Source organism: Grus americana, chromosome 13 (assembly GCF_028858705.1).
Source record: "Grus americana isolate bGruAme1 chromosome 13, bGruAme1.mat, whole genome shotgun sequence".
In the NCBI taxonomy this organism is placed as follows: domain Eukaryota; kingdom Metazoa; phylum Chordata; class Aves; order Gruiformes; family Gruidae; genus Grus; species Grus americana.
Window position 1 is genome coordinate 3,942,065 of NC_072864.1, and position 10,934 is coordinate 3,952,998.

The 10,934-nt window shown below is 48.2% G+C and overlaps 1 protein-coding gene across 8 annotated transcripts in view; it reads right to left on the minus strand.

Moving 5' to 3' along the window:
* The window catches only part of KLHL36 (kelch like family member 36), a 98,006-nt gene that overhangs the window by 8,740 nt on the left and 78,332 nt on the right, over nt 1-10,934 (minus strand). For 3 of the 8 annotated variants that reach the window (XM_054840354.1, XM_054840353.1, XM_054840355.1), the window contains 4 exons: nt 10,716-10,855; nt 6,481-6,562; nt 1,556-2,629; nt 547-704 (listed from right to left, as the gene is read on the minus strand). In XM_054840354.1, the coding sequence (XP_054696329.1) occupies nt 547-704; nt 1,556-2,629; nt 6,481-6,540 (1,292 nt within the window). In that variant the 5' untranslated portion in view covers nt 6,541-6,562; nt 10,716-10,855. Of the gene's footprint in view, nt 1-546; nt 705-1,555; nt 2,630-6,480; nt 6,563-6,819; nt 7,123-7,142; nt 9,008-9,074; nt 9,154-10,715; nt 10,856-10,934 lie in introns of those variants that run through there. The other 5 variants (XM_054840357.1, XM_054840358.1, XM_054840356.1 and 2 more) reach the window with 5 other exon arrangements.

The window sequence follows — 10,934 nt, forward strand, 5'->3', positions numbered from 1 at the left end:
GCTGCAGTATTAAAGCCTCTCAGAAGCAGAGCAGCTGAGTTTTAACTAAGACTGAGAGAAGGAAAGGTCACATTTGCCCGGGTTATCTGTATTTGCAATACAGGTAAACGTGGTTTATCTGCAAAAGCCAACCTGAGCAGCCAGACAGAAACACCTCGCAAGGAAAACAATCACAACAAGGTGACAAAGTATGGCCAAATAAATTACAAAAGCTTTTGATCAAGATCTAAACAGCGCCTCTGAAAAGACTCAATTCCAAGTGACCTCAGAAAAAATATTTTGATGGTAGAGCAAAATCACAAGGGCTCTTCCTTCCATCCTTCAGACGTACCTCAGGACAAAAATTACGACCCATGAAGCTGACATGAGGCATGCTGCCTGGAAGAGGTGGCTGCTCAAATACCAAATGCTGATATGGTTTGTAACTTGCTGATACCACGTTGGTTATATTATCCCCTTGCCTCCCTTCCAGGGATACCCAGTCACACAAGCTCCCTCTACCACCGTTCGTCAAACATGGGATAACTTTCCAAACACCCCTGTTACCTCGGCAAGCCTGCTATATAGGACCATGAATCCTTCTGAGGACTGTAGGTCTCAACTGAAGAGAGTGCCCCGTTCTCATTCCTGCCACCAACAGCTACCAGCATGTCGGTAATAGCTCCCAGGTAGAAATCTACCCGGCGTTGTCTCATGGAGGCAACCTGTCAAAAAAAAGCAACATGGTGACATCTTCAAACGTCTGGTAAGGAAGGCGACTTAAAGTATATTCATGTCTGAGGATAGAATTGCTTCTTCCCATTTCTTTGAAAAGGGGAGCTACTGGTTCTGATCCATTGTATTCATAAAATACTTTTGTTTTTCTGTAGTAGCATGTTGCACAGCACTCCTTTTCAAAAAAAAAGGGGACAGCAGAAAGCATCTAAGAGACAGGTCACTATAAAGGTTTGTGTTACATGGGCCTCCTTCCAAACCCTGTAAGGAACATCAGTTGGAATCACTCAGAAACACAACTGAACCACAGAGAATGACTGGTTCAAAATATGGGAACAGTGTAATATTTTCTAGGTCCTGCACTGGCTGCAGGGTTTTACAGCATGACTGGAAGCGAATAGCTTGTTCTAAGAGACATTTAGCACAGAGACATTTGGCAAGTGTCAGAGACATTTTCTTTTTACATCAGATCCATTTCTTACTTATTTATATGTGCTACTGCTTGAGAAAGATGAAGTAAGCAATTGCGTCTGCAAGTCTATTCTAGCATTATTCCCAAAAGTAAAGAGTTGCAGGTGGATGCCGACCAGGAATTCCACAGATGAGATGCCCGATTCCCAAGTGAAGCTGAGAATCTGCCTCAAAGTCTTTCACTGTGTGTGTAACTTCAGCATTCCCACAAAGGGTTCGAGTAGCTGCTTTTTCAACTTAAGTAACTTGAATTTCCATTTGCAAGTGTTGCTACATCAGCTATTATAACAAGCCCTGTCCTTCCACCAAAAAGAAAACACTCTAAACATTAAGAACTTTAAACAGAGAAATAATACAGCTTAAGTCTCACCTTTATCCACTGGTTACAGCGGGGATCATACCTATATAGGAGATTTGAAGCTGCATCCCCTCCGTTGTCTCTTGAAAAGCTGCCTCCGGCTATGAAGATGAAGCCTCCCAAGACTGCAACACAGTGGTGACTTCGTCTGGCTGGGAGAGGGGTTTCTGCTACCCACTGCCCCTTCCTCACGTCCAAGAAGCAGGTATCATCACTCAGTTCCAGGCACCGTTCGGAAACCTCCCCACCCACAAAGAGGAGCCTCTCCTCGCAGGTCCGCAGGGCTGTCCGTTTGTTTTGCAGCACTGGCTGAGCCGTGACGTTATTATGATAGTTCACCGCCTCCTCTATAAACCCCTCACAGTTTGCTTCTTTGGGAAGAAGAGAGCAGACAGCAGGCTTGACTCGATGGAGGAGATCACTTTTAGGTATCAAGGGAAAATGAATGTTCTCCAGAACCTGGTAAGCCTCGTTCTCCCTTTCCGGGTACTGGGTAAGCCACTGCAAGGCAGCCTGCAGTAAGTCATGCTCGCACTCCTGCTGCACGTTGCTGCTGTCCAGGTATTGGCACAACTTCTGCAGGGAAACGTTCTGCAGGAAGTCTGGGGTGAAAGACAGCGTGCCGAAGTTCTGCAAGATGAAAGAATCAATGTAGGAGTCAAGGCGCTTCAGGTTGTAAATAGAGGCCAGCTCTTGCAAGTACAAATAGTTCTCCTCGCTGACTTCGTTCTCCAGATACTCGCAACAGAAGTCGACCACCTTCCAGATCTGCAGCAGGTGAGCTGTTTCGAGCACGTAGTCAATATTGCCACCATCTAAAGACAGCTCACTGCCGTAAAGGAAATCCACCACAGCCTTGAGACCGATATAAGAGGCTCCAAAAAGTTCAACCTCTTTTTGGTGGGCTTCTCGCATACCGATGGTGAACATAGAGTTGAAGTAGTCACTGCAAACAGCGAGGAGGTTCCGATGGGCAGGGACTCTCTGTTCATCCACCACAAGGACAATGTCACAGAAGAGGCCTCGCTGCCTCTGCTCATTCAGGCTCTGAAGAACTAGACTGGAGTGGTCATCCCACCTGTACACCTGGGATAAACAAACAGTACCAGCAGATGTTATTGTCACCAAGAAAAATTACAGTGCGCACAAAGTGTTTTCCCACTAGATGCAGAGAGAGAGCGCTTACTTGTGTTGCACATTTCTAACAAATTCTGACTTGAAACAGTTGGCAAGGAACGTAGTATGAGCCCAAGCTCCTCACCTCCACTTTGAATGGCCTGTGCAGACATTCACCGCTTCCTGCTCCCATTTTTTGTTATAATTTACTCCTGTCTCCTCCACGACGCTGCATCCAAACCTCCTCCCTGGTGATTTATACAGGCATAATTTTCTGAAGCTCTTCCACTCATTGTCTTCAAGATATCTTGCTGCCACTTCCTTTCTTACTTATCCCCCAAATGGTCCCTTACAGAGTTGTTCTCAGCTAAGCTACTCGCTAAATATTTGGAGTGGGAGACACACATGCAGCAGGATGCCAAATTTTCATTCAGCCCATGTATTGTTTGGCTTAGTGCTTACTTGACAGCTACCCCCTCTTAAATCTTTTCAGAACTCTGCATTTCTAAGCCCATTAGGGTAAAATCCCTCTCTTTCTTTCCATATTATTCCAGACACACACACTGCATTCAAAAATAATAGCTGTTTATTTATGTGCAAAGCCACACATGTGGATAACTTATTCCCATAAGACTACTTGCTTCCAGAAGCCGAGGTAGTTTTTGTTTTAATGAATATGACTAAATATTTTTCTTCTAAAGAAAGGGGAAAATTCCCTCAGAACATGTCCGTTAAGTGCCGTTCTGGGATCCCTCTGGTCCAGACATTCTTCCCACCAGCTCTGTACGTGCCACAGAGCTTTTGAGGCAACCGGTATTCGCCTCTTTCTCACAAACTCATGTTACTAGTTTTACCAAGAACCAAAAGGGAAACGTTTTGTTACTCCTTGAATGTCCTGCTGAACACGTACTCAAGGGGCTGGTCACCCCAGCACGTCAAGCGATGCAACTTTTAGGACCATCCTTCCAGAGGAACGGAAAGCCTGATGGTACAGTCAGTTACCTTGTGATCTCCCTTAATAAACGCCAGGTTAAGTTAAATGCAAATACATAGCTTTAATTACCAAATTCAAAGCAGGCAGAGTTGCAGAGCCTGTAGGAACATGTAAGAGAAAGGAAAGGAGGTGGAAAGGAAACCTATCTTTGTATCGTACCTAAGTTAGCTCTGAACAGTTCTGGCTGCAGGACTCTGGGTCTTGCCCAGTCCTACACCCTCAGACCGCATTCCCAGAAGCGACACCCTGAAGAGGTGTCTCAGCCCATACCGACATTGAGAACAGTCACACGGACGACCTGGGGTCTCTTCAAGCCTCTCAGGCATTCAACCTTTCCTTCCCCAAAGTGTGGCTTCTCCTAGAAGTTCCAACTATCCGTGGCTTTCCTGGCTTCCCAGAGAGCACATGATTATTGCCGTCCGACTAAGCCATAATGGGTTGGTTAAATCACGGTGAGATAACCTCTCTACCCACCTGGATGGGAAAGGTTCAAGTCCTACAGCCAAGATTTTTCCCCCTGCACGCAACCCTCGCTCTAGATACGCACTCTGGGTACGTAATTTGGTAACTGTACTTTTATACAATGAGATAACCAGGATTAACGCACGCAGCTCTCCACCGTCCAGACGGGATGGCAGCCGATCATCCTGAGCTAACACCAACCCTGGGAGCCCGACCTCCCACATCTGCCTTTCAGCAGTCGGTGGTACAGCGACAGGCAGACCGCCAAAGATGAGACCCAAATTAATAACCGCATGTGCTGCTCTTCGCGTGATATCCCAGTGGTTTCTAAACAATGGAGACGAAGCTGCCAAAAAGCCTTCTGTTGGAGTAACTTCGTACACGCAAGTGTACAGAGTTAAACCCATCTAAGTGAAGACGCTTCAATAATTATAAGTTTTCTGGGCCAAAACTCTTTAACTTGCCTTATACTCATTGCCTCATCCTATCTCCGAACTTAAAGAGGGATCTATGGCATAGACAACAAAGTAACCTCCACTGCGGAATAAAACTGCCAGGGATCTGTAGCAGAAAAAAATATGGGGTTTAAGGACTGTAAAGTTTTTTACCGTCATTTCTCTGAGGTTAAGAAATGCTGGTATCGTACAGGAACCCAAGCAGAGACCAGGGGATTGGGGAGGTGGGAAGAAGAATAAACGTGGCAAAGGGCAAACCACACATTCGTGGCAACTATGATAAACTATAGCCGATGAACAGACAATAATTAACATCTTACAGCACCCTCTTCTGAGTCTGACTCATGGGGGGCAGTTATTGGATTAAACCAAAAATATATCTCCTCTCATCTCTGTAAATTGGCTGATCATTTCTCTCCAATATTCTCTAATACTGCCATCGTGCATAACAAGATTACACCAGAATGTAAGATTTGCCAGAGATCCCTATTTACTTAGCTCGCTGCTGAGTCAGCAGCATAATCCTGACTGCAAATGCGCCCGACGACTTGTACTCCTAAAATCCTTGTTGCCATGTAGAACTGCTGCTACTTCAGAAATCAAGCATAAAATCATTACGTATGGCATGGGTGGACTCAGAATGTATTAACATATTTCAGCCACTTAGCAAGTTCATTCATTCAGTGAGCAAATAACAGAAGCCAGTAGCTGCACATTTCAAAACCAAGACTAATTTTATACTAAACTCCAACATCTTTCTCAAGCTATTTATATTCTGTAGAACAGCTTTAGCATTATCTAGCAATTCTAAGTTTAACAGATAGTGACAGCTGCTGTCTAAGCAAGAAAATAAAACAATGCTGTCAAGTCAATTAATTTTTAATGTGATGAATTATTATTACATTCAGACTAAACCATTTTAAATGGCAGACAGGATCAGCACTCAGGGAAAGATTATATTGGTAGGGATGCATTTAAAAATTAGTCCTAGTTATCTTTTATCAACTGTATTAGAGCAGTATTTTAACTTCTTTCAGATTCAAAGATCTAATTTCTTTCAGATTGTTAATGCAGTACCACCACTTGTCGGTGATGCAAAAGCAAATGAGATCTGTCTCATTCAACTTGGATAAGACAGATACAGAAACTGAAAAGTTTTTCTTTTCTAGCTGATCTTGGTAGTACAAGGTATTTGCTCTGCAGCATCTGTAACCTCGTGCTCACACGAGAACAGAAAAGCAGTTTTCACTGGTGTGAAACAAAGTGAACATAATAATTACAGCTGATATTAACATCTTATATGCAGGTCATTAGGATGATGACCTAAGATTTAAAGAGCTACCTAAGATGACTTCCGTGGATTCCCAACTAAAATCAATGTATTTGTGCAGACAGAGATTCTATACAAAGAAAATTAACCTCACAAACCCAAGAAAGCATCTCGAGTTCACTGGAATCACTACTGTTTGCAGGATCAAGACTCCTGGCTTGTACAAAACAAAGACTAAATCTAAGAAGTAATCCCAGCTTTCCTTCTGTAACTAGCTTGGATTTCATGAGATGGATCAATACAAAAAATTCCCAAAATAAACACATCACATTTAATGACTGAATTTTTGGTGTAGAGAAAATACTGTACTGCGATGATGTGGGTTTCTTTTTTAAGTTATGAGTCATGATGAGCAGATGCCCATTTGCTGCTGCTGCTGCCTTGTTTTTTTTAAATCACTAGGTAGCAACTTCTTCTATCAGAAGTATTTGAGCTGGTGGACCACTGGTTTCATATCTCTTTTTAAAAGCTCAGAATATTCACATTCCTCCAAAACAGTCCATCCAAAGGACAGCCTTTACACTCCTTCTTGCTATTTCCTTAACTTGCTTTTTTGGTAGGCAACACAAAACATACAAACCTTTGAGGATTCACTTATCTTGTGTGGACGACAAATCCTGGTTTGCCTGGTTCCCTCCATGACAGGCTGACCCGCAGTACTTCTGCAACAAAAGCAAAGACAGACGTTAGCAGCGCACCGGTCCTTTCAGACTGCTAAAACCCAATATTGTGCTGAACAAATAACACAATTAAGAAGATCTGCAGTTTGAAAATATTTGAGTTAAAAAAACCAACTACTTTTTCTGCTTCCTGATGTTTTCCTGCGCTATTAACACTTGGTTGTGTCAACAAGTCGGGTGTAAGCTAGGGTATAATCAAAGACTAGCGCGTGTATTACTGATGCAAGTTATTTACTTACTGCTACAGCTGCCAGAGGTAAAATCATTTCCTTTTCATTGCCGGCAAAACCTCGCTTCGCACCCAGGGCCCTCACGGGGCAGGTGTGACCCGAGCGGCGGGGCCGGGGCTGGGGCTCGGCCCCGGGTGCCTCAGGGCGGGCGGCGGCACCGCGCAGCTCCGGCCGCAGCAGCTCATCCTCCGCCCGCCGCTCTCCCCGTCCTCCGGGAGCTACATCGGCTGCGCTTTGCCACAGCGTTTATTTAGCCGGAAAATAAAAAATTAAAAAAAAAAAAAAAGAAAGAAAGGGCGGGGGGGTGGGGGAAGCAAAGCAACAGCAAATACCAGGAGCCAGGGAGGCGGCAGCGGCGCCCCGGGGAAACGGCCTGGCAAGCGGCTCCCAGCCGCCCGCACCCTCCGGCCGTTGCAGCCGCAACGTTCCCCGCAGCGGGAGCGGGGGTTACCACAGCGCGGAGCCCGCGCGGGCAGCGAGCAGCTTCGCCTCAGGGCCCGTCGCGGCCACGGCCGGCCCAGGAAATGCCGGCTGGCTGGAGCGGGGAGGGACCGGGGCGGGGCGGGAACCAGCGCCGGGCAGGCCGCGGGGCCGGGCGGCGCCGGGGGAGGTGCCGCGGGGCCGGGCCGGGCCGCGCCGCTTGCGGTGACCCCGCCGAGAGCAAGTAGCGGCCGGGCCCTTCGCTGTTGGGGCTGGGCGGCGGGGACCCTTCCCGGAGGGGTCGGGGCCTTTCCCTGCCGGCAGGCCGGGCCGGGGATGGTGCTGGCAGGGCGAGGAGCCCAAAGCCCGGCTGGTGCAGCCATGGCCATCACCACCGCGGTGTCAGGGGCGTTGGTTACAGCCAGCACGGGATACCTGGCGGTGTTATTTTGTAAAGCGGTAATAAACTGTGCAGAGTGTGTGTGTGCTCAGGTGCAGCTGGAATAGCCCGGTTGCCATCTCATCTCGCTTACCTGGACATGAAACTATCTGACCTCAAAAACACCTAGCCTGCAGCTGGCACCTCTTCAGCAACGCATGCTGCTGCAGGGCTCTTTCGCATTGATTCAGGCCCAGGAGGCTTAACAGTTAATAAAAACCACCTTGGGGAGCAGCAGGGCTGACAGTACACCTCCTTCGGGAAAGCAAAGCTTTCGTACGCAGACCCCACCAAGTCCCATCTCAGTGCAATGGTCTTCACTAAAACACTACAGGTAAAAAAACCCCTTTGTTAATCCAGCACTCCTGGGTACCTTCCAGAGGTTATCTATTGTCAGGACGGCAGAAGCAGCAAGATGCCGTGTGCATCCAAGCTCCATCTGCCTTCACCGAGGACAGCCCAGCTTGGACACGTGTCCCAGGTGGTGACGGAGCAGTTGTCGCTGGCAGAAGACGATGCGCACAGCGTGGAGCAGCCACGTTTTGCACGAGGGGAGTGTGCCAGGGCTGCCTGGGATGTCAGCACCTTCGCCTACCCCAGCTCCCTCCAGCCCCTCGCTGCAGGTAACAGCTCTGGTGCTGGGGCAGCAGCAGCCAGCCGGCTGTGTCTTCTCCAGCCACCCCAGGGAAACCAGAGATGATGATGAGTTTCTACTCATCTAATGGATTATGGAGGCTGAAGATGAGAAGCGTTTTTGCTAGCTTTGGTCTCTCTTGTAGCCCTTGTGACCATGGGCACCCAGGATAAAGACCCTCAATTCCCAGACTGTCTGAATAAAACCCATACTTTGCTGACAACCCTAATGCTAACTGTGATCTTTAACTTCACAACAGCCTCTTCCTGAAAGAGGACATTATTCTCCATTACCTTCTCTGCTCCTGCACGGAAAAGGCACTGATGGACAGCGGGATTGGGGACAGCCAGATAGAAAGATCAGAACAGAAGCAAAAAGGTGTGATGGCAAAGAGCCACAGGAGCAAGGCACTAGCAATATCTTTTAGGAGAACAGCTAAGCCTGCTGGGGGAGCACGGCTCTGCAGAACCATCCTGTTTGCTCAGCTCCCTCCACATACTCCCTTCCTCAACTTCATTAGTGCAGTCTAGACAGCTGAAGGTCAGTCCGGATATCCAAGACTTTGTGCTTGCTGGAGACATTTTTTTGAGGAAGGCCGTAAGTCCTCTTTTAAGTCCTTTCACTTTCTCTGTTGTCTGTGCTTCCTCTCTGACTCCTGTGAGATGGACACTGCGGCCAGGCTAGTGACATCTTCCTGCACAGGAAGAAAAGACCCATGTGCAGAAGGTGGAGGTCTCAAAACTCCCATATGAAAAGTAAATCAGAGCTCACCGAAGCCAGAAAAGAAGGTATTTTCCCCTCTCCTGTTACAGCCTGATGAAACTGAGCACAATATTTATTCCTCCGTGTGCTAAAAGAAAAAAAATCCATTAAACTGTGTCAAAGAGAAGGAGGAGAAGCAAAGAGAAGAGGTTTGGTCCCACGAGGAAGGCATGAATTTCTGAAGTTTGAATCCGGCACTTAAGAGTGTGAGGCAGGAAGTTCCTAATGAGTGTAACTCAAACACTCCAGCCACTGGGTCACAGAGACCTAAACAAGGTTGAGGTTTTCTCCTTCTAAGGGAAATGACATTTCCGTCACCCACCTCTCCCCTAGGAAACCTCAGGAGCCAAGGAACAAGCGTGAAGGACACCCCGCAGTTGTTACAGGTATAAACAGCAGCAAGGTAGTGCCAAAGGATGATAAATGCAGACTATGAAAAAAAAATATTTTTATGAGCAGGTAATGGTCAGCATAAAGGCTTTTAAAAAAGTGTTCCTAAAGACAGTTCCAAAAGAAAATCGATAGATATTCAGACCTCTTAATGTGTGATTATATTATCATCCAGAGCCTGCAGTCTACAGAGATATTGAGCGTGATTCACCAGATGCTGTGTCCTACGCTTGTACTGACTTCAGAAATATCTCTCTTCCCTATGACCTCATCTACATCACAGAGATGCACTGCAGCAATACGCTCATATTTGGGCCCTGATGCTCCAGGGAACCTCGCGTCATTTGGGACTATCTCTGGAAGAGGCTGCATGCAGGATCAGGGCTTCGTGTTGTAGGGCAGTAAGTGATGGATCTTACAGTTAGCTCTGGCGATCTTGTTCCTCGAGATGTCTGGAAACACTGAATAACTGTACGTGGTAATGAGGTTTCTTACTGTTTAGACTTCGCCTTTACAACATATTGACATGAAATAAATAATGAACATCCCACCACAAACTTTAGAAGAAACAAAATGTGATACTTTTTATCATGGAATGTAGTTTTTATTAAATTTGCAATATCCAGCCCCCCAGGTTTAGAGTAGAAACCCACTAACACGTGCAAGGACTGGTTTTTAAAAACTCCGGTCCTTGGGCACAACATCTGGTGACATTTATTTCAAGCCGCGTTCTGCAAAGCAAAGGGCCTGTCTCTATTCCTGTGGGCATAGCACTGACGTGCGGCCTTACAGACAACCCGTATCCTTTTGCCTAAAGCCCAGCATCTCTCATTACCGGACAGACCCGGGTTAGATTGTGGTTTTAACTGGCGGTGCTGGAAGCGCAGCCCGGTAGGGGGAGATCGCTCCATCTGAAACGGCGCAGCACACACTCACACGCACACTCACGCACACTCACACGCACACACACCTAGGCTGTCACGACTCAAAGTCACCCCCACGGGCCCCATTCGAGGTCCGGGCCAGCCTGCACGGATGGACACGGGGACGGTCCCCAGCTCCCACCCGCGGCGGTGCGGGGCGATGCTCCCCGCCGGCAGTCTCACAAGCAGCGGGGCGCCTTCCCCTGCCCCGGCCGCATGCCGGCCTTCAGCCCCCCGGCCGGAGCCGGCCCCTCGCCTTCCCCTCGCCTTCCCCTCGCCTTCCCCTCGCCTTCCCCTCGCCTTCCCCTCGCCCGCCCCTCGCCTTCCCCTCGCCTACCTGCTCTGCTGCTCGGCTACCTCCCGCGTGCCCGGCCCGGCTCCCGGCCCCGCCGCGCTTGCAGCGGCTGCTCCATCTTGCGCATCGCTTCTCCCTCCTTCCTCCTCCCGCCCGTCAAGGGCTGGAAAAACATCGGGGGGCTGGAAAAATATCAGCGACCGACCAACACATCACTGCGGCGGGCTCTCCTCGCCGGGACGAGCCCCTCGCCCCCCTGCC